A 12881-nucleotide genomic window follows, 5' to 3' on the forward strand; every position below is an offset into this window, starting at 1 on the left:
GATAAAATTCTAACCTGCGGGGCCTAGCGACTGCTGTTGGCCGTCCTCTCCGAAGATCAGCCTGAAGTCCAGCTCCTCATTACCAGTGCAATTTGCAGTAGTCATCGGGGTTGACAGTTCGGGTTCACCCGTCACACGAACGACGGCTAATGCAAAATACTATTTTAAATGTCACAACATTTACAGAACTAACGTTAACTGAAACAACAAAACGTGTTTAATTTAGCAAATCAAAATTGTAGCGAGCAATCGACCCGAGAGCGGCGTTAACTAGTTTTTCTTCCTTGATTAGATATCCAAAAATTATTCTTCCTCCCCGGCGACGTTTGGTAATAAAATGCTCGTTAAACTTTTGATTGTCCTACAACGAGTCTACTCTTTTGTCCTTGCGAACGTTAAATTGATTTATCGCTGTTTAGTGTCAACAAGACAGACAAGGTTGTCGGTGAAACTGACTCTCACTGGAGCGCCTTCTATCCCAACTTTTACTAACTGCGCGTGACAGGGCAGTTCCAGTAGTGACGTCAGCAAACCCGGGAACACAACAGAGCGCTGGCACTCTGTCTCTCAATTCAATTCAGAGGGCTTTATTGGCATGGGAAACATACAGTATGTTTACATTGCTAAATCAAGTGAACTATATAATAAACAAAAGTTAAATAAACAATCAGAAATTAACAGTAAACATTTATCTCACACACACACACGCACAAACACGGATAAGGCTGGCAAGAGCTCCTAGGATATGTAGTTAAATCTCATATTGAAACACATTTCCTCAACATGAACCTTATTATAGCGTATAATAAAGTTATCTAGATGTACAGCACTGTTGTCCTACTCGGATTTAATCCAAATTAAATTACACTTAATCTGAGATCATAACACATTTTCATTTATAATGTCTCAATCCCTATTTTGAATGTATGCAGGCTCTCATATATTATTGGCCTACATCTCTACCAGACACAATTACAGTTTAAACGGACCATGCTGGCTCAAATTAACTAAATGTTCTGTGTTCACGTTGCCTTTTGGGCTATGGGAATTCAACAGACTGCCTGCCCCAAGGTCTATGCAATAGTTCTGCATGTCGATGATAAAGTCTGTGACATATGCATTAGTATTTAAATCTGTCTTTATACTAAGTAGGCCATCACACTTTCCTGGAATGCATTGCTTATGTGATTAGTTCAATATATCCTATACCCTAAAGCAGGGATCATCAACTAGATTCAGCCGCGGGACGGTTTTTTCTTGAGCAGAGGGTCAGGGAGCCGGAACATAATTACAAATAATTTGTAGACTGCAAATTGACCGCAAGAAGCCCAAACAGATATACCATTTGGCTAAAACATTTCAAACCTTGCTTACATTTTTATATGATCACATATACAGTATGTCTCTATTATGCGTGGGAATACTTTGGAACAGATTTCCAAAATTAAAATCACGTGGAGTTGATTTGCTGGTGTTTTTACAGTCTTTTATGTCCAACATTTATAAAAATGGCCCGCCAGTCGCGGAACCCTTCACGATAGACTATACGGATAGTTTTTCTGGCCTGGGCAGATCAAGTAAACCTTTTGACCCTTTCGTGTTGAGCAGATTTCACAATCACTTTAATTGTATCACTGCCAACCATTCTGTGCACCGTTAGAATAAACCAAATTATAGCCAACCTTCAACCTTTCTCTCTTAACTATATTGTAACTATATTGTAACTATATATATATATATATATATATATATATATATATATATATATATATATATATATATATATATATATATATATATATATATATATATATATGTGTGTTACTTTAACTGAACATATGATAACAGTGAATGAAAGCTGAGGGATTATAAATACAAATATATATATATATATATATATATATAATTCAAGAGTGCAATGTACAGATCAGAAATAGTGCAATAACTTTAGCTCAGATAGAGCCTTGCACTACTGGGTTTCAACTGGTAAAGAAAGCTAAGAAGAGCTACTGGGAATTATTGCAGGGTGAATCTGATGGTAGAATAAATAAGAAATAAACCCAGCAGCTCAGAGAGTTGTTCCTCCTGATAGTATCAAGATTTTCCCTCTGTGACCCAGCCATCTACTTATGCAAAGCTATACTGGATCAACACTTAGGGCCTTCTCTATAAGCCTCTGTACTGTTGTGGCTTTGATTGATGTACTGGAAGTGCAACAATAAAAGTTGCTGGTTATTGATTAAAGATACAGCAATATAAATATGTCAAACAGGGACATTCTCCTAACATCATTGCACCTCATAGTGCAATACATAGCTACATTAGTTAGAATATTAATTTCTACATCATAAAAATGAATTACTCAATTGGTAAAAAAAAAGATCAGAGAGGTTCCATTACATCAGAGGTTTAATAACATCAAATCAAATCAAATCAAATCAAATTTTATTTGTCACATACACATGGTTAGCAGATGTTAATGCGAGTGTAGCGAAATGCTTGTGCTTCTAGTTCCGACAATGCAGTAATAACAAGTAATCTAACTAACAATTCCAAAACTACTGTCTTGTACACAGTGTAAGGGGATAAAGAATATGTACATAAGGATATATGAATGAGTGATGGTACAGAGCAGCATAGGCAAGATACAGTAGATGGTATCGAGTACAGTATGTACAAATGAGATGAGTATGTAAACAAAGTGGCATAGATTAAAGTGGCTAGTGATACATGTATTACATAAGGATACAGTCGATGATATAGAGTACAGTATATACGTATGCATATGAGATTAATAATGTAGGGTAAGTAACATTATATAAGGTAGCATTGTTTAAAGTGGCTAGTGATATATTTACATCATTTCCCATCAATTCCCATTATTAAAGTGGCTGGAGTTGAGTCAGTGTCAGTGTGTTGGCAGCAGCCACTCAGTGTTAGTGGTGGCTGTTTAACAGTCTGATGGCCTTGAGATAGAAGCTGTTTTTCAATCTCTCGGTCCCAGCTTTGATGCACCTGTACTGACCTCGCCTTCTGGATGATAGCGGGGTGAACAGGCAGTGGCTCGGGTGGTTGATGTCCTTGATGATCTTTATGGCCTTCCTGTGACATCGGGTGGTGTAGGTGTCCTGGAGGGCAGGTAGTTTGCCCCCGGTGATGCGTTGTGCAGACCTCACTACCCTCTGGAGAGCCTTACGGTTGAGGGCGGTGCAGTTGCCATACCAGGCGGTGATACAGCACGCCAGGATGCTCTCGATTGTGCATCTGTAGAAGTTTGTGAGTGCTTTTGGTGACAAGCCGAATTTCTTCAGCCTCCTGAGGTTGAAGAGGCGCTGCTGCGCCTTCTTCACGATGCTGTCTGTGTGAGTGGACCAATTCAGTTTGTCTGTGATGTGTATGCCGAGGAACTTAAAACTTGCTACCCTCTCCACTACTGTTCCATCGATGTGGATAGGGGGGTGTTCCCTCTGCTGTTTCCTGAAGTCCACAATCATCTCCTTAGTTTTGTTGACGTTGAGTGTGAGGTTATTTTCCTGACACCACACTCAGAGCAGTTTAATAACATCAGAGAGGTTTAATCACACCAAAGAAGTTGGATCAAACCAGGGAGGTCCATAACACCAGAGAGGTTCAATAACACCAGAGAGGTCCAATAATATCATGAGGACAGTTGAATGTCCCCTCATACTGGATTACATCGTTCAACAATGGAAACGTTAAAGTGCCGATGTCTGACTCTATATGACATATGCACAGGAGTTATACATCAACAGAAATCAAAGGGAAATGTCCTTTACTGCTAATTTCTCCACAATAATACATTAAGTACATAAATATGACTTTATATAACCGACATAAATCATTAATTGATAACTCTTCTTGGACATTGTTCATATTTGTGGAGTTTAGGGGAATATATTCCAGTAGTGATATAGGCCTATATAGAAAAATATGAATTTTTCTGCAGTTGTCTGGGGTGCATTGAGACAAAACACCTGCATACACAGAATCCTCTTATTGAATATTCGTGAAAGATAACGGATACAGCAAAGATAAGAAAAAACAAGAGAATGTTTTTGTTTAACACATGTGGGCGTACAGACGCTGAAGTTCACAAAAGCAATGCGGAAAAAAATATCACATTTCCTGTGGTCTAAATTTCCAAGCAAAAGCGCTCACTACATTTAAACCTCACTGACATTCACTGTATGCCATCAGCTGGCGAAATTGAAATTGATTACAAAATATACTCGTTTGAGATCATACTGATAAAACTGCTATAGGTATGTTACCTTGACAGTGCACGGTTGAGTTAAATTAGAAATGACAGTTTAATTCACAAGACAATCCAGTGTTGAAGCATAACCCTCTCTTTTGGTACATTAGGCAACAAACTAATCACTGCATTTTATAGCTGCGATATTGATATTATGGGAAAATGATTGGATTTATATAGGACAAGGGTGTTATGTACAAAGGTGTTATGTGGCCAAAATAGAGAAATAACATAATTTACTAACCTTGAAGTTCCCTGATGTTATTTCATAAAAGTTATTTTGAACATTCAGTTTTAATAAACCATATTAAAAAATATATTTTAATAAGATTTAAAAAGTAAATAACAGATTTAGCTCTTGTCTACCTCACAACCTGTCCAACACTGTAAACACTGACTCAGTAGGATTTGTATGCATTCTCTTTTGTATGGTAGGTTATTATTTGTTTTATTGACATCTGTATGAGTACAATGCAGAATGCATGGGTATGTATGTTATGTAATGTATATGATCGTCATGACACCAAGGCATTATAACACTACTGCTGTAAGAGCATGTCTCCAGACCCACTACTGGTTGCTGCTTAATTCAGGTTACCCGTGTGCTTCTTATCTTTTCAGATGACCTTTAAAGGGAGAAGATAAAGAACACAGTGTACACAAATTGTGTGGGAGGGTGTGGATGTGGTTAACGATATTAAGTTCTCGTAAAGAAAGTAGTGAGGGAACAAATAAACCCTCTACCCCCTCACTTGTCCTGTGTGTGAGAGAGGTATGTGACGCTCTCTTTCAAGGATTGAGGCTTGTGCTTCTGCACAGCATAGTACACAGACTGCACAACTTCAATGCATCACCTTGACTGACATGAACCATAATATGGGTTAAATATTGACTGTTATTATTATATTGCACAATAATCTGTCTGAATTCCTCACTTGAGGAAGGAGGCTTATTTCTAACTTTCTAAATATCGGAGAAGACAGGATTATTTCAGATGTATTTTTTCTGAATTCTAAAGGATTTTCTTTAGGCCTGCTTGTTTGTATTAAAATACAGAACCACAAGAAAGCAAATGGCAGGAATATATCTATTTCATATTGGTAGATAACTGAACTGAGTATAACAGTAAAAAGCATTTTGATTGAACACCTAAGTGAAAATAGCTACATGTAGACACCATGTAGCCTATTCATAATTGTTTTACATTTAAATTGAACCTTTATTTAACTATGAAAAAATGCAGAAGTATACTGGAAAAATTGGCTGAGAAATTGGTACAAAAATTCTGAAGAGTGTAAAATGCATACACAGGATAGACATTGAGTGGAGCATACGACAGGTTTTGTGGTTTACGGGTTTGACTTACTGGTTTTCATCCTTGATGTAGGCTGCCCTCCACTGTTTACTGAAAGAACAACAGCAAAATCAATCAAGACCCAACATTATTCGCCTCTCCTCACTGCTCACTTCTTCTCCCGTAGTTCTCTCTAATACTGTCAAAGCTCTTCTATTTTTCCTCTTTTAGCCACCAGTACTGTTCTGGATAGCAATGTCAGGGTGTTGACCAACGCTTGAACCAACAGTCAACAAGTGACACAGTCAGACACCCTATTACTGGCAGCGTATGTGTGATGTTCTGATGTTTCAGAAAATCAATCAGACAACCGGTTCATTCAGAGCATGGGAACTGTGCCTGGTGAGGGATCAATACTGGTGACAGATCAGTAATTACTGAACCACAGAGATCATCAGAGGCAATCCTCATCATCAGGTCCAGGGTGAAAATAGCTATGAGCTCATTATGTGGGTTGTGCCATCACATTGGCTTTGATCTAGGGTGGAGAGAAGTTCAATACATGTATGACTTTCTTGTTTGTTTTTTAGTGGATAAATGTACAAGTCTATTCTATTTTATGAAGTATGTTCTTTTAGGTCAGCGGTGTCAAAGAAGACCTGAATGGGCACTGGTCCTGGAAGTCACCATAAGGTTATCGCAAAATATCGATTTTAATATAAATTATTATAAAATAGTTCAAACAGGTATGGGCTGGGGATTTAGAATGCCAAAAAAGGTCCACAGGTTGTCAGTGGCTCTTCAGTGCAATAGTCTACAATAATGATTTAGTACATGTATCATCATGGCAGAGCACGGATAGAAGCTCATCAAACTAGTCTACCACACATACGTACACAGCAAAGTTTAACCATACTAGTAACGATCAATATCAAAATGGTCTTAAGACAGATACATGCATATTTGAATTGAACAATTAACTCAGTATTGAAACACAATAATGACGTGGCTGTCTATCTCCAATCCACACAGCCAAACTCAAGTTGTACTCAAGTACAATAATACATTAACACAAAACATAAATATAAGACTGATCCCACTGTGGATGGAAGTTGGCCCACACATTTTACCCTGTTCCATTTGAGTACTCCACAGGTAGCCGACATACTATTAAAAACGTTCCATAATATACATTACATCTAACATACTTTCTAAACAGCAAAATGTCATAAAAACAAAAACTGGAGAGCAATTTTTTTGTTGTTGAAATGTCCATTCTATATATTAGATTTCTATCTGGGCTAACCCGTTCTATTCAATAAGGAAGTCGTCATCTCTTGCGACAGATTGACGTCATCATTATTCGCCAACGACGCATGTGCATTTAAATGTTTGAAAATTGAACGGAAAATACAGTCCGGTAAAAACGTATATAATCAAATATATCTTGTTCTCGGAGGCATTTGATAAATTATACACTATAATGAAATACAACAGAAACGGTATTGTCTATTTGTGAAGACGTGCACTAGCTGATTCTTCCTACCTAACGTTAGCTAGCTAGTAAGCTAGTTAACTTACCATCGGAATGCAGTCTGTGAAGGTTGGCTACTCAGTATTGTTTACGTTGATATCAAAACACAACTACTCGTCCTCGGGGCATTTCAGAGCACTAGCATGTAGTCATGGTACAATCAGTTCAGCCTGTGGTGCCCATCCCATGTCAACCACAGCACAGCCTGTGGTCATTCGTATTCCCAGACACATGCAGGAGCAGGTAGAAAATGTGAAGCAGGTGAGAGGCAAGAACAAAGTCAACACCATCAAGGCTGGCAAGCTCCTAATCAAAAGCAAGAACCCAGAACTGAATCAGTCCGCAGGCTACACACTTGGGAAATTTGAGCAGCCCCATCTCTGCTCCAAAGGATGGAAACACAACAAATCATTTGGTGACTACTTCACTGTTAACAACACTCAGCGTACTCCACCCGTTGTCACTGAAATCCAGGATGAGGAGGGTGACAAACTCAAAGAGAAGAGTAAACCTATTACATTTCACAACCTTCACCTCTGCCCGGACTTAGTGGAGGCTTTGGGCAAGGACAACATAACTCGCCCTACAACCGTTCAACTACAAACCATCCCCAAGCTCCTGAAAGGCTATAACATCCTGTGTGCAGCTGAGACAGGCAGCGGCAAAACCCTGAGCTACCTGTTGCCTGTCATTCACAAACTACAGGCTGAGAAAGCAGCAGATTCCGAGTCTATAGAGACCACACCCAGGACTCGCTCTGTTATCATTGTCCCCTCTAGAGAACTTGCTGACCAGGTCTCAGCTGTGGCTAGGAGCCTGTGTGGCCCATTCAGGCTGATGGTGAAGACAGTGGGAGGTGGGAGAGGTGTGGGCAACATCAAGCTGGCCTTCACCAAGGGTCCCCCGGATGTGTTGGTGGCCACACCTGGGGCCCTTGTCAAGGCCCTGCGGAGACGCTACCTAGACCTGAGGGAGCTGAGCTTCATGGTGGTGGACGAGGCAGACACCATGTTTGATCCCAGCTTCTCTGGCATGCTGGAGAGCATCCTGGCCCAGACCCGTGTGGCCTGTGACCCCTCAGAGACCCAGGGCCCCGGCTCCACCCGCAAGGCCCAGCTGGTGGTTGTGGGGGCCACGTTCCCCGGTGGGGTCGGAGAGGTTCTCAGCCAGGTCATCATCATTACTTTTTCCTACATTGGTTGCGTCCCAAACTCCCTATACACCCTACTCCCTATACTATAGTGCACCACCACATAGGACTCTGGTCAAAAGTAGTGCATTTTCCTGCCTCATTATGTAAAATGTGTTGAGAGCCATGGAAAAATGCATATTAAAATGAGACTGACTTGTTCTTATAGGTGACGGACCTGGGCAGCATGGTGACCATCAAGAGCAAGAATCTTCACTTCCTCATGCCACATGTAAAACAGACCTTCCTGAAGGTATTCCCCACTTTTTTTCTTGTTTTCATTGGTTTGGTGTTAGTGTTTTGTTTACTTGGTGTTCTTCAATATTGTAAAGTGTCTATGGGGCCTATATAAAAACCATGTACTAGTACTTAGGTACTGCACACATTTTAGTGCACACTATTTTTTTTATCGTGATTATTCACATTGTCTGAAGGCATTAAAAATACATCATCTCTACAGCTAAAAACAACATTGCGATGCCAAATCAAGTTGACATTGAGGTTAAAGAAAGAGTATATCAATTTATCAGATTTTGCTTACCGTTACTTTGGACAAAATCGAGATGTCAATATTCCATAATGCTTTTTGTCTAAAAATCTATTACAGCTCAAATTGAGCAAATTCTGAATTTAATCGCGATTCATCATAGCAAATCCTGCGATTTAACTTTTTTTTAAATTGTTTGACAGAATACTATGAATTACATTAGTATACTATAAATGTAGTAATTTATAGCATTAAAGTATAAACGATAGAATATAATTTATAGTATACTATACATAACAAATCTATATTATTCCATGGTCAGGTGAGGGGAGCTGACAAGCTTCTGGAGCTCCACCAGGCGCTGAAGGCAGCAGAGCAGGACAAGGCTGGGGTGTTGGTGTTCTGTAACCGGGCTTCTACAGTCAACTGGCTGGGCTACTCCCTGGAGGACATGGGGCTGAGACACGTCCGACTGCAGGGGGAGATGCCTGCCTCCCTCCGGGCTGGAATCTTCCACTCCTTCCAGAAGGGACAGGTGATATGAGATGAGAAAATACTTTGTCTGCTCATGCAGTGTCAAATTCCTTATCAAACTCCATGTGACAATATCTATGTCCATATTGTGTGACAAGCTCCATGTCACACAATAAAGAAACACTTTAAAAAGACACCCAGTAACAATAACACATTGACCACAGATCATAACAAAACACATAGCTAACATGTTATTAATAAGAGACATGTTATAGGCTACGTTTCACATTCTATCCCTATAGGTGGACGTAATGATCTGTACCGACATCGCTTCCCGAGGACTGGACACCCAGAGGGTCTGTCTGGTGGTCAACTACGACTTCCCAGAATCTCACACGGACTACATCCACCGGGCTGGACGGGTGGGCCGGGTAGGGAGTATGGAGGATGGGGAGGTGCTCAGCTTTGTCACCCACCCCTGGGATGTGGAGCTGGTGCAGAAGATTGAGACGGCTGCCCGGAGGAGGACAAGTCTGCCTGGGATGGAGTCCTCCATCGGGAAGCCTGAGCCCAAAGCAGCCGAAGAGGAGGAGGAGGAAGAAGAGGGGTTGCTCTACTAGTTGGTCTGCCACAAATAAGGATATTACCAAAGCAGAACTAACTTGTTTGATTAATTTGTTCATTAAAATTATTGTATCCAGGATAGCCCAAACCAGCTGTGTGAGACTGAATCCTTTGTCTCCAACACAGGCATGGTCGTCTTTCAATTTGACCTTTTTAGATGCCATATCATGTTTGAGACTGGAACAATGATCTGACTTCTCTTTTTAACCCAGATAGTTACCGCATGTCATTCCAAAGAGGAAGTGTCTTTGGTAATGTACAAAAATCATGCCCTCTTACAAGCAGCAGGTGTGCGGCACGTTTGCACTTCTCACGGGTAATCACGGGGTGGCAGTATTTACTTTATTTGACCTGTCATACAGCAGTCATACAATAACCAGAGAATGGCTATGGCCGAATATAGCCTTATTTTAATGCTCATCCACATGGGGCAAGCCCTTCTTTTATGGAATTTAACTCAGCCATACTAACTTGTTTTGGTAAAACATAGGTTAAAGAATCTAAAAAACATTTAGAACAAGTATGGAATACCGATTTTATTTTCCTTCCAGAAACTCAAATAATTTCCTTAAAAGAAAGAGTAACTCATATAACCCTTCATGTATCTGGTAGGGTGCCACTGAGACAACGGTGCTAGTCTCTTCTCACTAACCACAGGTAGACCCACATTAGCATATTACATTTTGGAAAGTGGTCTTCACTCTGTTTCTGCTTTTGTGTGTAATACCGAAGCACGACATTAAAACCTCCATATGTAGAAATTTCCATTAATCTACAGTCAAGTTGGATTCAGGCCCTAGCCTTGAAGTCTATCCCATTGATGCCTGCGGTTACTTGCTTTAGAGGAAGGAAGATGTTTGAACATGATAATGTGTCGGAATGAAAATAAATCTCTGTGAAATCTGGTTTCTGAATATGCCTCTATATATTCTCACTTATTGAGTTTGCTTTAATTGCACCAAATATAACATTACTAGGTTGCTGTACCATAAACATATACAGTGGGGCAAAAAAGTATTTAGTCAGCCACCAATTGTGCAAGTTCTCCCACTTAAAAAGATGAGAGGCCTGTAATTTTCATCATAGGTACACTTCAACTATGACAGACAAAATTATTTTAAAAAATCTAGAAAATCACATTGTAGGATTTTTTATAAATTTATTTGCAAATTATGGTAGAAAATAAGTATTTGGTCAATAACAAAAGTTTCTCAATACTTTGTTATATACCCTTTGTTGGCAATGACAGAGGTCAAACATTTTCTGTAAGTCTTCACAAGGTTTTCACACACTGTTGCTGGTATTTTGGCCCATTCTTCCATGCAGATCTCCTCTAGAGCAGTGATGTTTTGGGGCTGTTGCTGGGCAACACTGACTTTCAACTCCCTCCAAAGATTTTCTATGGGGTTGAGATCTGGAGACTGGCTAGGACCTTGAAATGCTTCTTACGAAGCCACTCCTTCGTTGCCCGGGCGGTGTGTTTGGGATCATTGTCATGCTGAAAGACCCAGCCACGTTTCATCTTCAATGCCCTTGCTGATGGAAGGAGGTTTTCACTCAAAATCTCACGATACATGGCCCCATTCATTCTTTCCTTGACACGGATCAGTCGTCCTGGTCCCTTTGCAGAAAAACAGCCCCAAAGCATGATGTTTCCACCCCCATGCTTCACAGTAGGTATGGTGTTCTTTGGATGCAACTCAGCATTCTTTGTCCTCCAAACACGACGAGTTGAGTTTTTACAAAAAAGTTATATTTTGGTTTCATCTGACCATATGACATTTTCCCAATCTTCTTCTGGATCATCCAAATGCTCTCTAGCAAACTTCAGAGATTAGATTAAAAAATCCCCCAATGTGATTTTCTGGATTTTTTTCTTCTCATTTTGTCTGTCATAGTTGAAGTGTACATATGATGAAAATTACAGGCCTCTCTCATCTTTTTAAGTAGGAGAACTTGCACAACTGGTGGCTGACTAAATACTTTTTTTGCCCCACTGTACCTGTAGACATCCTTGTACTGTACACATCCAGACTGAGTGAGACTTGAGCTTTTTACGAGTTCTTACAGTATTACTACACTGAACAAAAATATAAATGGAACATGTGAAGTGTTTGTCCCATGTTTCATGATCTGAAATGAAATGTTCCATAAACACAAAAAGAGTATTTCTCTCAAATTTTGTGAACAAATTTGTTTTCTGGGGACAATAAAAGGCCACTGTAAAATGTGCTGTTTTTTCACACAACACAATGCCACATGTGTTGAGGGAGCATGCAATTGGCATGCTGACTGCAGGAATGTCCACCAGAGCTGTTGCCAGAAAGTTTAATGTTAATTTCTTTACCATAAGCCGACCAACGTAATTTTAGAGGATTTGGCTATGCGTCCAACTGGCCTCACAACCGCAGACCACGTGTAATCACACCAGCCCAGGACCTCCACATCCAGCTTCATCTGCTGGATCGTCTGAGACCGGACAGCTGGTGAAACAGGAGTATTTCTGTTGGTAATAAAGCCCTTTTGTGGGGGAAAAACTCATTCTGATTGGCTCGTCCTGGCTCCCCAGTTGGTGGGCCTATGCCCTCCCAGGCCCACCCATGGCTGCGCCCCTGCTCAGACATGTGTAATCCATAGATTATGGCCTAATTTATTTATTTCAATTGATTTTATTTCAATATAAACTTTAAACATCTGCTATCTGAGCAGCTAACCGATCGCAGCAGCTGTACAGAGTCCATCTGTAAATAGTCCACCCAATTCACCTACCTCATCCCCATACTGTTTTTATTTATTTACTTTTCTGCTCTTTTGCACACCAGTATCTCTACTTGCACATGACCATCTGATCAATTATCACTCCAGTGTTAATCTGCTAAATTGTAATTATTCGCTCCTATGGCCTATTTATTGCCTACCTCCTCATGCCTTTTGCACACAATGTATATAGACTCTTTTTTTCCTACTGTGTTATTGACTTGTTTATTGTTTACTCCATGTGTA

At 40.1% G+C, this 12881-nt stretch overlaps 2 protein-coding genes across 3 annotated transcripts in view; one reads left to right on the forward strand and one right to left on the reverse strand.

The window, feature by feature from the left end:
• LOC139384375 (nuclear factor of activated T-cells, cytoplasmic 3-like) overlaps positions 1–450 on the reverse strand; it is a 94438-nt gene extending 93988 nt beyond the window's left edge. For both annotated transcript variants that reach the window (XM_071129113.1, XM_071129112.1), the window contains exon 1: positions 15–450. In XM_071129113.1, coding sequence (XP_070985214.1) covers positions 15–105 — 91 coding nt within the window. In that variant the 5' untranslated portion in view covers positions 106–450. The remainder of the gene's footprint in view (positions 1–14) is intronic.
• Positions 451–6914: 6464 nt separating this feature from the next.
• On the forward strand, positions 6915–10784 carry LOC139384675 (probable ATP-dependent RNA helicase DDX28). Its single transcript, XM_071129497.1, has 4 exons — positions 6915–8274; positions 8463–8546; positions 9103–9315; positions 9557–10784. The coding sequence occupies exons 1-4, from the start codon at positions 7159–7161 to the stop codon at positions 9872–9874; spliced, it is 1731 nt and encodes a 576-aa protein (XP_070985598.1). The 5' UTR covers positions 6915–7158; the 3' UTR covers positions 9875–10784.
• The last annotated feature ends 2097 nt before the right edge of the window (positions 10785–12881 follow it).

The sequence above is a fragment of the Oncorhynchus clarkii genome, chromosome 26 (assembly GCF_045791955.1).
Source record: "Oncorhynchus clarkii lewisi isolate Uvic-CL-2024 chromosome 26, UVic_Ocla_1.0, whole genome shotgun sequence".
In the NCBI taxonomy this organism is placed as follows: Eukaryota; Metazoa; Chordata; class Actinopteri; order Salmoniformes; family Salmonidae; genus Oncorhynchus; species Oncorhynchus clarkii.